Raw genomic sequence first — 20,377 nt, forward strand, 5'->3', positions numbered from 1 at the left:
CATTAATGCTGAGTATACAGAACAGTCACTGAACAATGGCATTACAAATTAGGCCATAATTGTAAATATATTTCACAAAATATTGAGAGAAGGATTACTGTCCACTTACAAGAGGAATATGCCACGGGTGAGAGAATTATCTCATTCACTGAATACACATTGTGTTCTGGAGATCTCATCAAGGAGGTGAATAATCAGATCTTTGAAATGAAAGGATGTGTTATAAAGAGAATGCTAATAAACTGTTCTGCCTACTATGCTAGCTGCTGATTAATCATGGTTCTGTTTGTGTTATAACAACAAGAATTGGAAAATAATTTAAGTTTTTTTGTCACTTTCTTCTTGGCAGGAAAAATACAGGCACGCTCTGCTCTTTCCTGGAGTTAAGAATTTAAGATTAGAGAAATTTATTTGTGTTATGATTAATTGTTTTTATAACTAGGAAATAAAACTTTTATATAGTTATACTGGTTGTTTGAAGAACAATAACTACTTTTTCACAATGTTAATGTGTTGCCTATTGCTAGAACACACAGATATGTATATACTGCAACTCCCAGAGTGCCAGAGGGAGAGGAAGAGGGAGTCTATTAGTTTGTAAGCATCTTTGTTTTTTTACTGAAACAAGCCAAGTGAGAAATATTTAAGCTTTGTTGCAAAATATTAATATCCCAGCAGAAGGCTGCTCCACCTACACATGTTTTTACTTTATTAATTGAAAAAGATTCACCATCTTGAGGATATTAGTGTTTGAAACTTTGTACATAAAGAAAAATTATTTGTGTACTGTGTGTATGAGGCTTTTATGGCTGGGAACATTATTCATGGCAGTAACAACAATAATTTTCTAGCTTAAGACTCACTTTATCTGAATAATTTGCAAGAGCAGTTCTTGAGTTCATAAGATATCGTTTGGATGGAAAGGAAAGATTAGAGTGCCACATAAAGGGAACATTCATCTTCTGCAATTATGTTCATTCATTCCTTTGTTGTTCGCTCTGTCTGCTCATGTACCCCAAGGTTACTTCAGCGAGTTATTGAAAAACAACTAAGGTGTATTACTTCTGTAAATCTCTCTCTCTCTCTCTCTCTCTCTCTCTCTCTCTCTCTCTCTCTCTGCTCTTGCTTCTGTTGTGTACCCCTTCTCTGTCATAAATTTAAAAATACAAATTTGATTATGTAGATTTGACTGAGCTAATTTGAAGTTTTAGCTGATAATCAACATAAATGATCTCTTCAATTTACAGGTTGTCAATATGATAGCTAAAAATATTCTTGAGTTATCAAATGTGCCTGCTGACCTCTATGAATGTTTAGAACTGGTCCAGAGCTGGTACTCTGGCATATACAAGAATTCTTTGTACCTTATTGTGCATAATATTGATGGCGAAATGTTGCGCAATGACAAATGCCAAGATGTTCTGAGTCGTTTAGCTAGCACTCCAAATATATACCTGCTAGCTTCTATAGATCACATAAATGCTCCCTTAGGTAAGTTATTTATTTACATCTGATTTGACTGGAAAACATATTGTTAGAAAGTTCTGTATGTGATTGTGCATGCATCACAATACTGGAAAAAGTTGTGATAAATTTGCAGATTTTTGTGGGGGATTAAGCATATTATCGAAGTACAGTTATAATAGCATGGCATGGACAGCATGTAATGATCAAAGGAGTGATTGCAGTATCATGATTGCAACAAACATTTATTGCAAGACAGCTTTCAATTTAATGGTGCTGCTAAGGTGATGTCATACAACTTGTAGATGGTAACATGTAGCATTATGAGTGGGCATAGGGACAAGAAGACATTTTACTTATTAACAATAAAAACTGTGCCATAGTTATTAGCTCCATTTTATTTAATGATGGCTGAATTTCCCTTCCTGTTTGATCCAAAGTGTGTTCATTAAGACCATTTCTGGGCACCTTATTTGTCATTTTATGTAAAGTTAATACATTAAAGAAAGTCTGGAGACATTTTAACTGTATGAAAATGAGTTATGCTGCAGAGAATGATATAATGCTGTGCCACAAACATTATGCATGTCATAGCTATAAGAGGATCATTAACTGAATGCAGTGGTGCATGATATTATGATACTACCAATTAAAATATTATGGTGCTCCATCAACAAACCTTAAGTTTCTTAGCTACCCAGGTAGGTCTATGCTAGTTCTATAAGATGGAAAAATTCATTATAAGGGGACAGAATGGCTAGCTAGTACTTATCTTTATGTGGGAAAATTTCAACACTACCAATGCACACGTTCAAGGTACGAAGAAAACTATAGCTATCTTTATAATATTTAGATATTTTTCTTAGGGATGAAAGAGGACCCATCTGTTGTAAGAACAAAGATCTTCGTCTCCCCCTTGTTGTCACACCAGGTGTATTTGGTAGGCAGCACTCAACTTCTACTTCCACGTAGATATTTGAATAAACGTGTGAAATAGTAGCATCACAAACTGGAAACAGATAGATTCTTCATAAGCTAAGGCAGGCAAGTCATGATACGGAAGACTAACACAGTCCAAGTCCATGCACATGCTCCAACCATTCTTACATTGGCTCAGGAAGAAGACTTAGATGGTACATGGCTGCAGACTTCATGCCAGGCAGCTTGCAGCATCACTGCCTGACATTGTAGCAATTACACAGATTGATGCTGCAGTTGCCATACTGATGTACAGTAGGGCTACTGAAGTGGGTCCACTGCAACTTGAGGTCTGAGTGATTTTTGTCTCCTTCTTAAACTTCCCCAGTCTATCCCTCTTGCTTCCCTAGGGAGGATGAAACTGGTATGAAAGACAGGTATTCTTATTTTCTACTGTAAATGTGTCTATTGTCAGTGATGGAATTTTGCACCCTGAAGGTGAGTACTGACCACCTGTTCTGTCTTCTTATAATTTTACAAAACTTTCATTTTTCAGTGTTAGTACTTCATGAGATTCAACAAATGGCCAAGACAGTTTCTGTAAACTGATTTGAATTTCTGCTCTGAAAGACACTGTGTTGGTATATTGGCTGGCACAAGTCTGCTTAGTGTGATGTCTCTTGTATTGTGTGGCTTCAGATTAATGTATGTTTTACTCCGATGAAATTGTCATTACATACACTTATTTTTACAGAATCTTGCTGACATTAGTAAGTTCATCGGGACCAACATTGTGCATCATTTCGAACTCTGGTGGTTATTCAAATCATTACTGAGGCTGTCATACTGAGTGCCTAGCAATAAATGACACAATTACCTGTAGCTTTAATCCCATCTATCTTCGTTGTTCTTGCACAGTGACTACCATGTTCTTGATAATAACAGAAAGATTGATAATAACAGGAATATCATAAATACTTTCCTATTCAGTCTTTTTTATCATAAGTCATAAATATAAAACAGATACCTGACATTTTCTTCATATTTTGTTATAACGCATTATTTTATAGTTTTTTTTATGACAGAAGCTAGTATGAGTTGTACTTCAAATTCAGTTTTGATTTTGCAGTCTGGGATCAAGCGAAGTTGAGCAGCTTTAACTTCACATGGTGGGATGTAACAAATTTCCTTCCATATTTCATGGAAACATCATTTGAATGTTCTGTGATGGTGAAAAATTCTGGGAGCCTGGCACTATCATCATTAAATAATGTGTTCAAAGCTCTCACAACAAATGCACGCAGTATCTTCCTGCTCATTGCCCAGCGCCATATCGAAAATAAAGACAACAGTAATTTTCGAGGTAAGCCTGAAAACTCAAAACAGTTTGTTAATGTTGTCAAACAGTGGAAAATCCAGGATGGAATGTAACAATATGATGAAAAGGTAAGTTGCTACTCATCATATAGCAGAGATGTTGAGTCACAGATAGGCACAACGAAAAGACTGTCACAAATAAGCTTCTGCCAATGAAGCCTTCGTCAAAAATAGACGACACAAGTGTGGCTTCAGCTGCCAGAGACTGGCTGAAAGCTTCTTTATGACAGTCTTTTTGTTGTGTCTATCTATGACTCAGCATTTCTGCTATGTGGTATCAACTTTCCTTTTCATAATTTTGTTAATGTTGTAATTGTTCTGGAACTTATTACTAGAATTTTTGAAAAAGAATGAACACTTCAGTTCTTGACTCGTAAAAACTGAAACTTTATTGACAGATCTAACTGTTGTTTCCTCACTTTTCAACTATTGCAACCCTTAGAACATTCTGTTATACTTGAAAAATTTGTAAACTGACCAATTGAGAATGTGTAAAAAATGATCAAGAGTTCATACACGGAACTTTGTAGAAACAGATTTTTTAAATAGATAGAATTAGTTAATAATGAAGTAAATAATAAACACCAAATAAAAAGTATGTTAGATTTACTTTAATAGACTCTTTTTTACTCCACTGATAAATATTACTTTTAAAAATTTAATCTCTAAGGAGGTGAAAACAAAACTGGCCATTCTTGTTGTTATACCGTAGTTGCGTTTTTAGAAAGGTGTTAAAATGTTCTGTTGCCTTTGATGAGCACCATGAAGTTACCTTGTAATTAGTCAAAAATTCAAGGTATATTTACTGTCAGGCGTACACAACAGTGAAACCCATCTACCAAAATAAAAATAGGCTAGTCATGTGTGATTACTGTCCCATTTCACCCATCTAATTTCTGAAATTTTAGAGACAGTGGCTTGCAGTAGAACAGTGACAGCATAACTTATTAACTGCATCTCAGGTTGGCTTTCATAAAGGGTTCTCTACAGAGTAAACTGTATATGATCTCACATTTGAAGTCGTACGAGAGCCTTAAAAAAATGCTGTCGGTATATTATCCTGTGCTTTGCTAAGGCTATTTATTGTCAAGATAATATATTCTACGTGGGAAACTAAAGTGTTTAACTTTAATGGTATCCATCTTCTATTGATACAATTTTACTTTTGTAACAGGAAGTGTGACAAACTGTTTGACAGAAATGAAAATCTGTAATGTTAGCTGATGACAAATGCCTTTTGGTCAAGGGTCCAGGCTCATCCTTCAAAGACACAAGCCACACAGCCAAATGTGGTCCACAACTGTTTTACAGTAACAAGTTTGTTGTAATCACACAAACTTATATTATGAAATTCCAACAGTCAAAAATTCCCTCTATCATCTGAACTCGACATTGGTGATCCTACACTAAGTGAAACCCAGTGCAAAATTTGTTGGGGATGCTGTTGGATAACAAATTAAAATGGGGTCAAGTTAACAAATTGAAGTCTAAATCACCATACTTGGTTCTGCATGTTTTGCAATTAAAGTATCTATGGTCATGTTGATTTGAACATCACGTTGCTGGCTTTTTGCATGTTTTCACTTCATGTTGTCTTAGAGAATTATCTTCGGAGCAATGCACCTAATGTAAATAGTCTTTTTTTCTTCTTATGATTCCTTTCTTCCACAATCACAGTGATGCAAGTAATATACACTCCTGGAAATGGAAAAAAGAACACATTGACACCGGTGTGTCAGAGCCACCATACTTGCTCCGGACACTGCGAGAGGGCTGTACAAGCAATGATCACACGCACGGCACAGCGGACACACCAGGAACCACGGTGTTGGCCGTCGAATGGCGCTAGCTGCGCAGCATTTGTGCACCGCCGCCGTCAGTGTCAGCCAGTTTGCCGTGGCATACGGAGCTCCATCGCAGTCTTTAACACTGGTAGCGTGCCGCGACAGCGTGGACGTGAACCGTATGTGCAGTTGACGGACTTTGAGCGAGGGCGTATAGTGGGCATGCGGGAGGCCGGGTGGACGTACCGCCGAATTGCTCAACACGTGGGGCGTGAGGTCTCCACAGTACATCGATGTTGTCGCCAGTGGTCGGCGGAAGGTGCACGTGCCCGTCGACCTGGGACCGGACCGCAGCGACGCACGGATGCACGCCAAGACCGTAGGATCCTACGCAGTGCCGTAGGGGATCGCACCGCCAGTTCCCTTGTCCGCCGCTCGTGGTCTCGCGGTAGCGTTCTCGCTTCCCGAGCACGGGGTTCCGGGTTCGATTCCCGGCGGGGTCAGGGATTTTCACCTGCCTCGAGATGACTGGGTGTTTGTGTTGTCCTTATCATTTCATCATCATCCAGGAAAGTGGCGAAATTGGACTGAGCAAAGGTTGGGAAATTGTACGGGCGCTGATAACCACGCAGTTGAGCGCCCCACAAACCAAACATCATTATCATCACCGCCAGTTCCCAGCAAATTAGGGACACTGTTGCTCCTGGGGTATCGGCGAGGACCATTCGCAACCGTCTCCATGAAGCTGGGCTACGGTCCCGCACACAGTTAGGCCGTCTTCCGCTCACGCCCCAACATCGTGCAGCCCGCCTCCAGTGGTGTCGCGACAGGCGTGAATGGAGGGACGAATGGAGACGTGTCGTCTTCAGCGATGAGAGTCACTTCTGCCTTGGTGCCAATGATGGTCGTATGCGTTTTTGGCGCCGTGCAGGTGAGCGCCACAATCAGGACTGCATACGACCGAGGCACACAGGGCCAACACCCGGCATCATGGTGTGGGGAGCGATCTCCTACACTGGCCGTACACCACTGGTGATCGTCGAGGGGACACTGAATAGTGCACGGTACATCCAAACCGTCATCGAACCCATCGTTCTACCATTCCTAGACCGGCAAGGGAACTTGCTGTTCCAACAGGACAATGCACGTCCGCATGTATCCCGTGCCACCCAAAGTGCTCTAGAAGGTGTAAGTCAACTACCCTGGCCAGCAAGATCTCCGGATCTGTCCCCCATTGAGCATGTTTGGGACTGGATGAAGCGTCGTCTCACGCGGTCTGCACGTCCAGCACGAACGCTGGTCCAACTGAGGCGCCAGGTGGAAATGGCATGGCAAGCCGTTCCACAGGACTACATCCAGCATCTCTACGATCGTCTCCATGGGAGAATAGCTGCCTGCATTGCTGCGAAAGGTGGATATACACTGTACTAGTGCCGACATTGTGCATGCTCTGTTGCCTGTGTCTATGTGCCTGTGGTTCTGTCAGTGTGATCATGAGATGTATCTGACCCCAGGAATGTGTCAATAAAGTTTCCCCTTCCTGGGACAATGAATTCACGGTGTTCTTATTTCAATTTCCAGGAGTGTAGATTATATAGCATCTTTTGCAACTGTAATAAAAGTCCTATTTAGACCATATGTGTTTCTCTTTATTTCAAAGTGTTGTCTAGATGTTCTCATGCTTTACATTGCTAATATAAGACAGTATTACATTACAATTACTACTCACAATTTTATGCTTCTTACTTCAGTCCTAATGTTATTCCATTCGCAGGTGCTCAATTGTTAGAACATTACAGTTCACTGACAGTGAATACTGGGTGGTTATAATTAAACTTTCCCTGTTTCAAACATTATAACACTGGAACTAATTATCATACAAGTACCAACCTTGGTAGCATTAATGTCAAGGACATGGTGAAAAAAATAATGCAGAATCAATTCAATTGAAACACTTTCAATGTGCTGATATAGTACATCATACCATTACATACTGGCACCATTACTGCTACAAAAAGGGCTTAATATGACGCCCATCAGTGTCCATAAGAGTCGGAAAGCACAGGATTGCATTCTTCACAGCAGAATAAAGCATGTCCGTAGGTATGCTGGCTACCTCTCTTGATATGCTGCGCTTCAGATCAGCATACGTGTGAAAGTTTCCTTGGTAAATTCTGTCCTGCGGGTAACCCCACAACCAAAAATAACAGGAAATGAGATCAGGTGTTCTCGGTGGCCAATTTGATCATTTCCAAATGTGTTTTGGAGATGCAGGTGAACTATACGAGTGATTTGTGATGGTGCCCCATCTTGCATGAGAGCTGTAGAGTTCAGTGCATCTCTCTTCTGTAGAATGGGTATGACATGCTATCAAAGAATATTGTGGTAACGCTGGCCAGTCACACTGTATGTCTTTGGTCCTTGAGTGCCAGCCTGTTAAAAAAAGAATTGGCCAATGACAAACGTAGCTGTGAAGCCACACCATATGGCGACACATTCACCATATATAGGATCTTCATGACTGGAGATGAAGATCCCCACACTTGGCAATTCTCTGTGTTCACCTCAGCTGTCAGAGAAAAATGAGCTTCGTCTGTCCATAGGATGGTCCAGGGCCAGCCCTCGTCAACTTCAATCTTTGTGAGAAACTGGAGAGTGAATTCAACACATCATTGTGTGTCCTGTGGTGCAAGCTGCTGTACAATATAGATCTTGTATGGATACAATCTTCATATAGTTAAGGCTAACCGGCCATTGACCACCTTCTTCTGTGCGGATGCACATGTATTGCCCAAACTCTTATGGGACTCGGTAAGATTTTCGGCCGCGAGTAATGAGTGTAATGGGCAGGAGCACTAAGAATGTAGTGTGTGGATATTAAGTTGGGAATGTGGGTCTCACGGGGAGCATGCAAAGGATAAATCTCTGCAGTCGCACTATCCTCTGTGCCCTCGGTGGCTCAGATGGATAGAGCGTCTGCCATGTAAGCAGGAGATCCCGGATTCGAGTCCTGGTTGGGACACACATTTGTAGCTGTCCCCGTTGATGTATATCAATGCCTGTCGACAGCGTAGGGCCTTGATTTAATTATCATTTCATTCTAGAGTGCTGCATGGCCAGCGATGGTATCTGTTTTTTCGGATATGTCCAAAAGAACAGATACCATCTTCATATCGATTACATACTATCTTCTCGGTGTATCCAAGGAAATGAAATTCTGACACAAAATTTTTGCCATATCGATACATTACCAGTTGTACAGTCACCAGTTAGCAGCCACTTAATTCTATTCTCGGAATAGTGCAGGAAATGCCTTGTTTGTACACATAATAATACTTAACCTGAGAATAAATGCGAGGCATCTAAACCAGTGGTTCTGGCAGGATTAGTGAAGCTAACTGAAGAATAAGTTTTGGCAATGGCAGGAATAGTTACAGAATTAATTATGACAAGATTCTTTGAACGAGAAGGAGAAGAAATGGGGACATCACACAAATTAAATGGAAGAATATGACGATACCAACTTTATGTAAACGTTTCAGACTACTCCTTTTTGGTCTCGTATTTGAGAAACTGGAGCATATGAATGAAATGTGAAACTTTTTTCTAACCTAAAACTTTTCACTTGTAGTAGGCCTAATAGGTATTTGATGTTGGTACATCGTGAATTATGTTCTGTTATTTATGTGAATCAGGTATATAAAAATGAACATTTGTGCCAAAACAGTCTCACTTATTTGGTTTGTATTACAGTTGCTGCAATATTAGAAAGGCCTGCTTTTTTTTTATCTACCACACAGTGACAAAATAGATGTAACCAAATTGAGAAACCACACCAGTCTTGGGTACTACTCATATTAACAGCTTGTTCAATATTAGACTACAACATTTTGATTTTTCATGTAGCAAAATGTTCGACGAACTTTGATGAGGTAATATATTATTTCACAGAAGGGCAAGAACACTGTGTAAAGCTGTAACAGGAGTAGAGAGGAAAAAAAAAATGCTGGGACATAAGGATTGAAGAAATGTGTAATGTCTTGCTTGTCTCTCATCTTTACTGCTTTTATGACTCATATTTAATTTTATGTCACACGAAAGAGGAAGTTATTAGTTAAACAGCAATAAAGAATGCAAATTTTCTGAAGCATTCTTATTCTCCCGGCCACAAATAACCCTACCCAGTATTAATTGTGAGTTTTTTAAAGGGGGGTAGGATGTCAAACTGGCTGACTGGGAGCAGGAGAGGCATCAGAGATCTTTCTAATTTCCACTGTCCTGAATGTAGGTTGGATGGCTTCCATTACAAAATATACACATTTGAATTCCACAGAGTGAAATACAGTGACGTGCAATAGAAGAATGCTGTGTGAAGAGACGTGGCACTGTACTTTGGCACATTTAGGATCGAATAACATGTCTTACATTTCCTTAAACATATGTGTTTTATAGGTATAACTCTTCAGAAACACAAAATAAACATATCTGTGAAAAATGTATTTTTAAAAAATTTTTGACGTCCCTTCTCAAACGCTTGAGGGGGGCATCCACTATCAAGTTTTTTCCCCAGTTTGGAAATATCATAGATACAGGGCTGTAAAGTATACCATGCATGGCAGAATGACGCTATCCAAAATCGGCACCAAGACAGCTGTGGTATGCCATGGGCTGTAGGTGACAGGTGTGAATGACAGCTGTAGATACATGTATGGGCGAATAGACATGTAACTGTTGGCAGCAAAAGCTGGAATTTGAGTGCCAGTACCACAACTGTATATCCACTGAGTGGTGACAGGTGGCAATTTCAGATGAATCACATTTTGTGCTCCATCAGATAGGTGACAGCTGGTTTGTATGGTGAGAAACATCTGAAAGCAAACACCCTGCAACAGTTGTTGGAAGGGTCCAGGTGGAAGGAGGAAATGTTGTGGTTTGGGGAATGTTTTCATGTCATTTCCTGGATGACCTCATCATTGTGGAAGGCACATTAGATCAACACAAGTATGCATTTATCCTTGGGGACCATGTCCAGCCCTACAAGTAGTTTGGATAGATAAAACAATTACCCACCAAGCTGTGGAAAGAGAACACACATATAAAAAAAGGTTTTATTTGCGCAAACTTTCAGAGCCAGTGGCTTTTCCTTCTGGCAGAAGAGTTGAAGGGGAAGGAATGGGGGTGAAAAAAAGGACTGGAGAGGTTTAGGAAAAGGGTTGGAGTTTGGAAAAGTCACCCAGAACCTCGGGTCTCCGGACAGGATAAGAATAAAAGACTGATTGTTGGGGACTGCACCGGACCGATTTGAAAACCTGGGAGCTTAAAGGTGGAAGACTGTGTAATATGCAATACAGATATTACTGTTAAAACACCGTTCACAAGTTAATAAGGAGCAAAAAGCTAGGTGTATTGTGTGTAACAGAGGTGAGGACGGTGAAAAATAGACAGGTCAGAAAATGAAAGATGTAGAAAACTAAAATGGAGTGAGTAAAGGAGTAGTTTCTGTGAAGAATTACTGAGACAGAGGAAATTAAAGCAAATTAAGGCCAGGTGGTTGGTGAGAACCAAGGACACTGGTGTGTGGGGAAGAATCCAAATGATGCATGTGGTGAAACAGATCTGACTTCCAGCCCTAAACGTTCATTTGATCATGCTGCTTTGGGGAAGGACCTCCTTTCCTTTACAGGTAATATCCATTGGAAATATCATTTTGCAACCCAACTCCAAAACCTTTCCAACAGCAAATCTGACACTGAACCCTATCTTGAACAGTTCAGACCATGATCCCAACTTGATCCACCGCCACTACCTCAAGATCACCCCTTCCAAGCTTTCCAAGAATTCCTCACATCCAGCATTGCTTCACAACCCTTCCTCAGTCCCCTACAACATGATCTTAACCTGCCCTCTGCAGAACTCCAGGATGTACATTCCCTAAAAACTGATGACTCCATCATTATCCTCCCAGCAGACAAAGGATCTACAACTGTAGTATTTGACCAAAAGGAGTACATTAGTGAAGGTCTAAGCCAGCTGTCTGACACCCTACATACAGTGTCTGCCATCCCTGTGATTCAAACTGACCTGCAGTCTCTCCTAAAAACCTCAGCCCTCTCACAAGGACTAACCTCCAACCATAGAACTTCTTACTCCACCCAAACCACGGACCCACACCTTTTACCATTTTCCTAGGACTCCTGGCCATCCTATAGTTGCTAGCTTGAAAGCACCCACTGAATGTATATTTGCCTTCGTTGATCAACACCTGTAATGTGAAGTACAAAGACTTCCCTCCTGTATTGGAGACATCAACCATTTCCTAGATCCTCTGAAATCTGTGCCTGTCCCACTTCCACAAAATACCTTGCTTGTAACCATTGATGCTACCTCCCTCTCTACCAACATCCCCCACGTACATGGTCTGTCTGCTGCTGAAGACCTCCTCAGTAAGTGCCCACCTAATTCCAAACCTATGACATTCTTCCTGTTCACGTTAATCAACTTTATACTTACCGACGACGACATCATCTTTGAGGGCAGACGTACAAGCAGATCAGGGGTATGGCCATTGGAACCAGGATGGCTCCTTCCTATGCCAACTTTTTCGCATGGATTGCTTGGAGGGGGTTTTCCTAAGATTCATAAGCCTTCAGCCCATGGTTTATTTTACATGCATTGATAACTTTACCATATGGACTCATGGTGAGGTTGACCTGTTAAAATTCCTGGAATCTCTAAATGCGTTCTCGTAATTAAATATCACATGGTCCTATTCTGAATCCCACACCACTTTCCGTGATGGCGATCTCATCCTCACTGAAGGCCAGTTACACACTTCTGTCCACATTAAACCTACTAACAAAAAACAGTACGTACATTTTGACAGTTGCAATCCTTTCCACGTCAAACGTTCCCTCTCATACAGCCTTGGCATTCGAGGTAAATGTATTTGTTCAGATGCAGACTCTTTCCAGCAGTACACCACCATTCTCATCTCAGCCTTCAATGGACATAATTACCTTACCAGCCTAATTCAAAACCAGATTTCCTGGGCCATCACATCCAATCCTGGTACTGCTGATACCTCCAAAAAACAACTTTAGAGCACACCACTTGTCACTCAGTGTTATCTTGGTCTTGATTGCATTAATCAGCTACTTCGTCAAGGCCATGACTTCCAAAAATCATTCCCTGAAAAGCAATCCATTCTGTCTGAGATTTTCCCCACCACACCTAGAATAGCTTTTTGTCATGCTCCTAATCTCTGCAATATGCTTGTCAGACCCTATGTTCCTTCTGCACCCATTCCCCTGCACTATGGCTCCCACCCCTGTGACAGTCCCCACTGCAATACTTGCCCTTTGCACCTTACTACAACCACCTATACCAGTCCTGTAACTTGCAAAACATATGCTATCAAAGGGAGAGGCATCTGTGAAATGGCATATGTTGTATACCAGCTGTTGCGTAAACACTGTTCAGCCTTTTACATCAGCATGACTACCACCAAGTTATCTGTTAGGATGATTGGGCATAGGCAGAGCACAATATCCTGTTGCAGAGCATGCCTTACAACATGACAGTAGTGACCTTGGTGCCTGTTTGACTATATGCACCAGCTGAATTATTCCCCCAGACACCAGTTTCTCAGAACTCTGCAGGTGAGAACTAGCGCTACAATTTGTCTTTGGTTTTCGTCACCCATCCAGCCTTAATTTACATTAATTCCTTCTGTCTCAGTATTTCTTTCCAGTAATTACTTCGTTCTTTGCTTCATTTTAGTTTTCTACCTCTTTCATTTTCTGATCTATTTTTCTCCAGCCCCCTCCTGCCTCTGGTACATACAATGCTTTTAGCTTTTCACTCTTATTAACTTGTGCACTATGTTTTACCAGTAATCTCTGTCTTTCATATTTCCTCATTTTCCATATTTAAGCTCTCAGCTTTTCAAATCTTATCTGGTGCAGTCCCCAACAATCAGCCTTTCCTTCACATCCTGTCCAGTAAGTCACCCCTAACCTGGGGTTCTGGACAACTTTCTCCTAAACCTCTTCAGTCCTTTTTCTTCACCCCTCCTCCTTCCCTTTCAATCTTTTTGCCGGAAGGAGCCACTGCCTGTGAAAGGTTGCATTCATAAAACCTTTTTTTGTATATGTATTCTCTTGACACTGCTTGGTGAGTAGATTTTTTATCTATCCAACTAAGTTATATTGTCAAATATTGATTAGTTTCACTGTTATATTACAGTACAAGTAGTTTGTTTTTTCTTGGCACATTGGCATCTACCAGCAGAACAATACAACATCTCCAACAGCTTGTAGTGTATGTGCATTGTTTGAAGAGCACCAGGATTAGTTTACTGTATATTTCCCTGGCCACCAACCTCCCCGGATTTATGTCCAATCAAAAATCTGTTGACCCACCTTGATCAGGCTGTTTGTGCCAAGGAACCCAGCACAGCTGGCCCAAGCACTGGATTCAGCATGGCTGTACATACATGTCGGTACCTTCCCGAACCTCAGTGGTTATTTTCCTGCATATCTGTCCACACTGCAAAAGTTGTTATTCAGGCTTTTGACAGGTGGTCACATTAATGCGACTGGATAATGTGCACGTAGTTGTGGTAACATTTGCAGGGTTATTCCATGTTCATGTGGTTTGTGTGTCAAGTGCTACTTGAAATGTACACATAGTAATTTGTCTTGGGAATGTAATGCACTGATGCACAGATTAAAAAGGAAATTGTTGAATAGTAACATTTTATACTATCTCAATTTTAACCGGCATTTTTCTATGTCTGTGGGCATTTGTAGCTACGGTCTGGGGCAGGGATATTCTACTAGAAAAGCTGATGGACGGTAACTTTTATGAGTTGAACATTTCTTTTAAAATCTTTCATAAGACTTATAGCATTGAAAGCTTTCCTGAGTAAAATTTTATTTAAAATTTGAATGTACACAACTTGGCTTTCAATTACATCCAGTTTGACAGTGGCAGAAGCCATTTAATAACTTCTAATTTATTCATTTGTAGTCTTATTTCCTTGTCACTTATGCTGTCTCCCAGGAAGCCTATTGCCTTCGTCACAAACTCTGATACTCATAGTAAATGTTCATTCAACCAGTTTCTAAGTCTATTACTGCTTTGTGCACTAAATTTGTATTTCCTGTTCAGTGATATTAAATCATAGTATTGAGTCATGTAATCTGTGCTTGAGGAAGGTTCCTTTAATGCTGGAAGTTAGTTCAGTAAATGGAGAACACAGTTCAAATAGCACAGTAAGCTTATTTCATTAAAATGTTAAGGGAATTAAAGTTAAAGTAGATAAATTGCTAATAGGTTTTGACGCTGGTATTATTTTTATCTCAGAGTTTGTCACACAGGGAAGAAATACTAAGGCTTCCTTTGGTAGGGAACATCTCATTTGATTTCTGTGAAAAAGAGTTTGTTACAAAAGGAAGGAATGGCTATTTATATAAAGTGTAATTTTTTATTTAAAGAAGTTGACATATCAAAATATTGTAAAGACCAAATATTTTAAGGTTGTGGAGCAGATTCTGAATTTTCACAGAAGAAAGAACTTTTCTTCATAATTCAGATACCCCATTTCAGAATACAGGGTTTTCCTCTCCAGACTTGCTCCTGTGCCAAGGTTGATTCTTAAGAGGCACATGAAGTTCATTTTGTTGGGATTTCATTATAAACTGTGTAATTGATTCTCCAGAGAAACAAGGGTTATTGGACTTAATTGAATCATACAGCCCAGTACAGACAGTGAACTTCCCATTCATAATTCAGGGAAACAACAGTATGATTGTAGGCATTGCCTGCAATTATTATTGTTCTCTAATAGAAGGGCACAGTGTGAGAAAAGCTAGTAATGCCATGTCAGATAATGATGCACAGGTAATAATACTGAAAAGAAATGAGGCAGAATAGTGAACAAGGGATTTAGAAATGTGAGTTTTCTTGCAATGCAGACACTTAAAGCAACTCTCAAAGGGGAAACTTGTCAAGAGTTCTACAATGCATACAACTTCAATGATAAGTATAATACATGTCTTCACGTTTGTCACTTTCCTTGGTAGCTCTTTCTCACTGAAAAATTGCAGGCAAATTAGAATATCATGTAGGAGGAAATGGGTGCTGTATCGTAATATGATGAACTGTCAGATTAAGGTAACAGAATTTCACTACTGCAGAGTACTGATTAATGCAATCAGACAGGCAAAACAACACATTACACAAAGAGAATAAATAGCTCTCACAGTGGAATTAAAATTACATGGCCAGTTGTGAAAAAGGTATCAGGGGTGAATGAGGGTGTTCAACATATTACACGAGACTGGAACTGTTAGTGATCTCCAGAGTGGCACAAAATATTTGATAACCACTTCTTGTCAATACTTGGCAAGTTAATTCAAACTTTTATTGATGCAGGTAAATATACAGAACTCTTGGCAGTTGGTTGTCTGAGAAACTGTGTCACATGCAGTCACAAGAAACGAGCAAAGATAAAACTGAATTAATTATTAGAAGAGTAAAGACTCCTATTGGGTATGAAGAAATTTCAAGTGGAATTCTGAAGATCAGCACACCACACATTACCTCTGTATTCGGTCATATGTGAAGTATGTCTTTTAGGTGTGGTCAATTTCCTGGCAGACTGAAATACTTGCTAGTGAAACCAATTTATGTAATAGGTGTTAGAGAGAATGTAGACATCGACTGTCCAGTTTCTTTGCTGCCAGTGTTTTTGAGAAAGTAATGTATAGGGGAGTAGTAGTACATCTTACTCACAAAATCTTTTGTCAGACTCACAGTTTGATTTCAAGAAATGGGGTATCAGCAGAAAATGCAATTTACTCTTTTTTTGTATGAGTCACAATCAGTGTTAAATAATAAGGTGATGACAATAAGTATTTTCTTTGATTTAACAGCAGCATTTGACTGTGTGGACCCTGCAGTACTCCTGCATAAGTTGGAAAATTATGAGATTAGGGAGAAAACTTAACAATGGTTCACTTAATAACTGGGAATTAGCAAGCTGAAGAGACTCTTTTCCAGTGTCAACAAACAGGGAAGAGGTTTGAGTCTGTTTCGGATCATATAAAGTGGTGGGGACGGAGGGAAAAGGAGGAGGAGAGTGGGGTGCCACATGGTTCTGTTCTGAGTCAGTCCATTGCTTTTTTTTTGTATATATCGATGATATACCACTAATCGTAACAGATGACACAAATTGTTCTTTACAGGTGACACAGGTGTTATTGTGAAAGATGTGAAAAGTAATAAGAACGATGTAAATAGTAGGATAGTGAGTAAAATCAGCATGTAGCTTTCAGAGAACAGGTTAACACTTAACTGTAACGAACTGCAATGCATACAGTTTCTGGCATGAAACTAATATAAAAGCGAAGTTTTATTATCCAAAGGTGGACAAACAGTCAGAAAAGTTGACATTTTACATTCTTAGGACTGAAGCTAGAAGGAAGCCTTTCTTGGAACTGCCATGTTCAAGATCTTGTGCAAAAACTGCATGCTACGGTCTTTAGTCTAATAGTGATTTCCAATGTCTCTGGCAATGAAACACAAAGGCTTGTTTACTTTCCTTACTTTCACTCTGTTATCTCATATGGCGCAGTACCTTCATGTAGGCCATTGCTCAGGTGTGTCTGCCATCCCTTTACATATATTCCATCATAGGTTTTGTTATTGACAATATTGACTAATTCAGAAGAAATTGCAATATTCGTTAAGTGAGTAATGTAAAGAAAAAACGCTAACATTTCCTTAAGCACTAAAAATATGGGCACTATCCAGCTGGTTTCACTTTCAGTAGACTTGCAGCAAGACTGAAAAAAATGGTGTGATAAGCCCTAAGTTTAATTAAGAAGACACACGATCCGTATTAGTTAACTGTATGACCAATTAGATTTATAGTGACCATTTAACTGTTTCCTCATATTTTTAATAGGTCCTTTAAACACCACTTATTGGTAATCCAGCAATGAACATTAATATACTGACAGTAGAATTTAACTTAAAATAAAATACAGACAGTAAATATAAGTGGTGTTCAAAAAGAAGCCAGCCAGAGTCTAGAATGTTCAAACTGGTGACAGATGGGTAATATCATTGTGTGTGTAACGAGGTGTGGTTCGGACCAGAGCGTGGAAGTTCACAGCCCATCACTAGAGGGATGCGTGCATGTCACGTGACTATACAGAGCTAGCAGCAGCATGCCAGCCACATTGCAAACAGTGACATGGAGGCGTCAAAAGAAGAGCAAAGAGGTGTAGTTCATTTTCTGACAGCAGAAGGAGTTGGAGGAACGGACATTCATCGATGACTGTCACAAGTGTGCGGTGAATGCTGCAAGTCCTTTGCAATGGTCAAGGTGTGGCACAAGCGCTTCAGGGCAGGACGGCTGTCGTTAGCCGATGTAGCACAGTCTGGAGCACCACACTGGATTACCGATGACATCGTCCAGCTGTGGATGCACTCATTACCTAGGAACGCCAAGTGACAGTGAAAGCCAAAGCCACCATGGTTGGATTGAGTGTCGGAAGTGTTCACACCATCATGAAGGAATGACTGCACATGCACAAAGTGTGTGCCCAATGGGTGCCCCACGGTCTTCAACCACACCAGGAAGCATGTCAAATGGCCCACTGTCTTGCTCACATGCAGCGCTATGCTGGGGAAGAGAATGCGTTCCAGGCACGAGTGGTGGCTGGAGATGAATCATGTTGTCATCACTTCGAACCAGAATCAAAATGACAAAGTCTCCGGTGGAAGTATCCAGGGTCACCACCACCACCAAAAAAAGCCAAGACAATCCACACAAGTGCAGGAAAGGTTATGCTGATGTTCTTCTTTGACCAAGATGGCCCCCTTCTGTTTCACTTCCTGCAGCATGGGACAACAGTGAATGCCCAGCATTACTCACAAACCTTGACCACCCTTCACCAAGTGACCAAATCAAAATGACCAGGCAATCTCATCCGTTGAGTCGTTCTGCTCCATGACAATGCAAAGCCTCATACAGCCAACACAGTTGCGGCACTCATGCAGAAATTCAAATGGGAGGTTCTCGGCCACCTTCCATACAGTCCAGACCTCTCTCCCTGTGATTACGCCATTTTTGGTCCCCTTAAAAAGGCTCTGAGGGGCAAACGATTCGCCTCGGATGATGACGTCCAGCTGTACGTGTGGAACTGGTTGACATCGCAGCCCTGGGAATTTTATGAGACAGCCATTCACCACCTTGTGTCACAGTGGGACAAGTGTCTCAACACCCAGGGTCTATACTTCTAACATAGAGGTACCAGTATCTGTAATTATGCCTCCAGCTCATTTCTTTTTGAATGCCCCTTATGCATAAAACATCAAACAGTATGAAAATTATTACTGTGTCAATAGATAATATTGAAATTGTGGGCTCTGAAAGTTTAGAAATGCACCAGCTGTCTTTCTGTACAGATGTTAACAAACTAAACAAGAAATTGCCATATTTAATAGCCACTTTACATAGCACTTGTGACTGGCATGCGGGAGTTAAATTGATGTATTTTTGTATAATAAATCTTTCTGGTATCAGTGAAATATTGTCTACCTTCCACAACCATTGCACAACATTCTTTCCCCCTTGTTTGATAGTAGAGCCATGGTCATTGAGGGTAATATTCATTATTTTATTAACAAACAAAGACGAGAAGTAATGAAAACTGTTTCAGATATTTACCTTGTAAAAATTTTTCAGGCGTTTTGTTCCGAGATCTGTACCAAGCCTGTCGTGATGCTCTTCTTGTAAGCTCAGACCTGGCTCTCCGTTCGCAACTCACTGATTTTTTGGACCACCACATGCTGAGATCACGCCGTGGAGCTGATGGTTCTGAGTACCTGCACATCCCAGTAGAGAGTTCAGTTCTGAATCAGTTTATGGCACAACATAGTTGTGATGATTGATGTCATAAACATTCCTGAAGGAGGAACTATGTGCTAAAAACAGAGCTACAGCCCTACAAAGAGTATGTTGTAAAGAGTATGTAAATAGTTTTTTTTTTTTTGGGACTACAGATTTTTAGAATTATTTGTCATGTCCATCACTGTTATTGACCATGGCGCATACACATAAACAGCTGTAATAGTCTCACAAAGATTTTTCCTTTGAGGTGTTGGCGATACTGAGAGACATATTACTTCTTATTTGTTATACATTTTAGTTTACTGGAATGTGTTTTTACAGTTCTGACATATAATCAGATTGCATGATACTTTGTCAGATGTTTGCGAAGTGAGTGTTTTATAAAAAAAAAAGCAGAATTGTGAAATTATTTTTTTATTTATTATACATCTTAGTTTCCTTGGATGTATTTTTATCATTGTGACACACATTTTGTATATTTTTAATCTGACTGTGAATGTGATTGTTTTACAATAAAAAAACTGAATTATGGATTGTATTTATTTATTTCTATAAATTCGTCATGAAAGAGTTGCTCCCTCTTGTTACATCCAATGATACAAACATGTAACTAAACTTCAGAAGCATTTAGCACATTTCTTAATACTAACAGGTAAATTTAAGGCACACAAAACATGTATATAAAAAACTGTGAGTCTGCCTTATTGCAGGATTAATATGTATTTTTTAACACACACTTGAATTTAGTTCTGTTCTGACATATATAGTGAGCCACAAAATTATTAAAAGATATACAGTGTAATGCAGAATTGTATGCTTCACATTACAGAGACTTTGTTGCAAGAATAAGTATTACTTGCAGAATTGGTTTGAAAAAAGTATTTTTTTTAAAAGTTAAGTAAGATGAAAC

At 39.9% G+C, this 20,377-nt stretch overlaps 1 protein-coding gene across 2 annotated transcripts in view; it reads left to right on the forward strand.

Moving 5' to 3' along the window:
* Positions 1 to 19,998, forward strand: part of LOC126175890 (origin recognition complex subunit 2) — a 99,847-nt gene extending 79,849 nt beyond the window's left edge. For both annotated transcript variants that reach the window (XM_049922943.1, XM_049922944.1), the window contains 3 exons: positions 1,248 to 1,491; positions 3,512 to 3,745; positions 19,303 to 19,998. In XM_049922943.1, coding sequence (XP_049778900.1) covers positions 1,248 to 1,491; positions 3,512 to 3,745; positions 19,303 to 19,508 — 684 coding nt within the window. In that variant the 3' untranslated portion in view covers positions 19,509 to 19,998. The remainder of the gene's footprint in view (positions 1 to 1,247; positions 1,492 to 3,511; positions 3,746 to 19,302) is intronic.
* The last annotated feature ends 379 nt before the right edge of the window (positions 19,999 to 20,377 follow it).

This window comes from Schistocerca cancellata, chromosome 3 (genome assembly GCF_023864275.1).
Source record: "Schistocerca cancellata isolate TAMUIC-IGC-003103 chromosome 3, iqSchCanc2.1, whole genome shotgun sequence".
Classification (NCBI taxonomy): domain Eukaryota; kingdom Metazoa; phylum Arthropoda; class Insecta; order Orthoptera; family Acrididae; genus Schistocerca; species Schistocerca cancellata.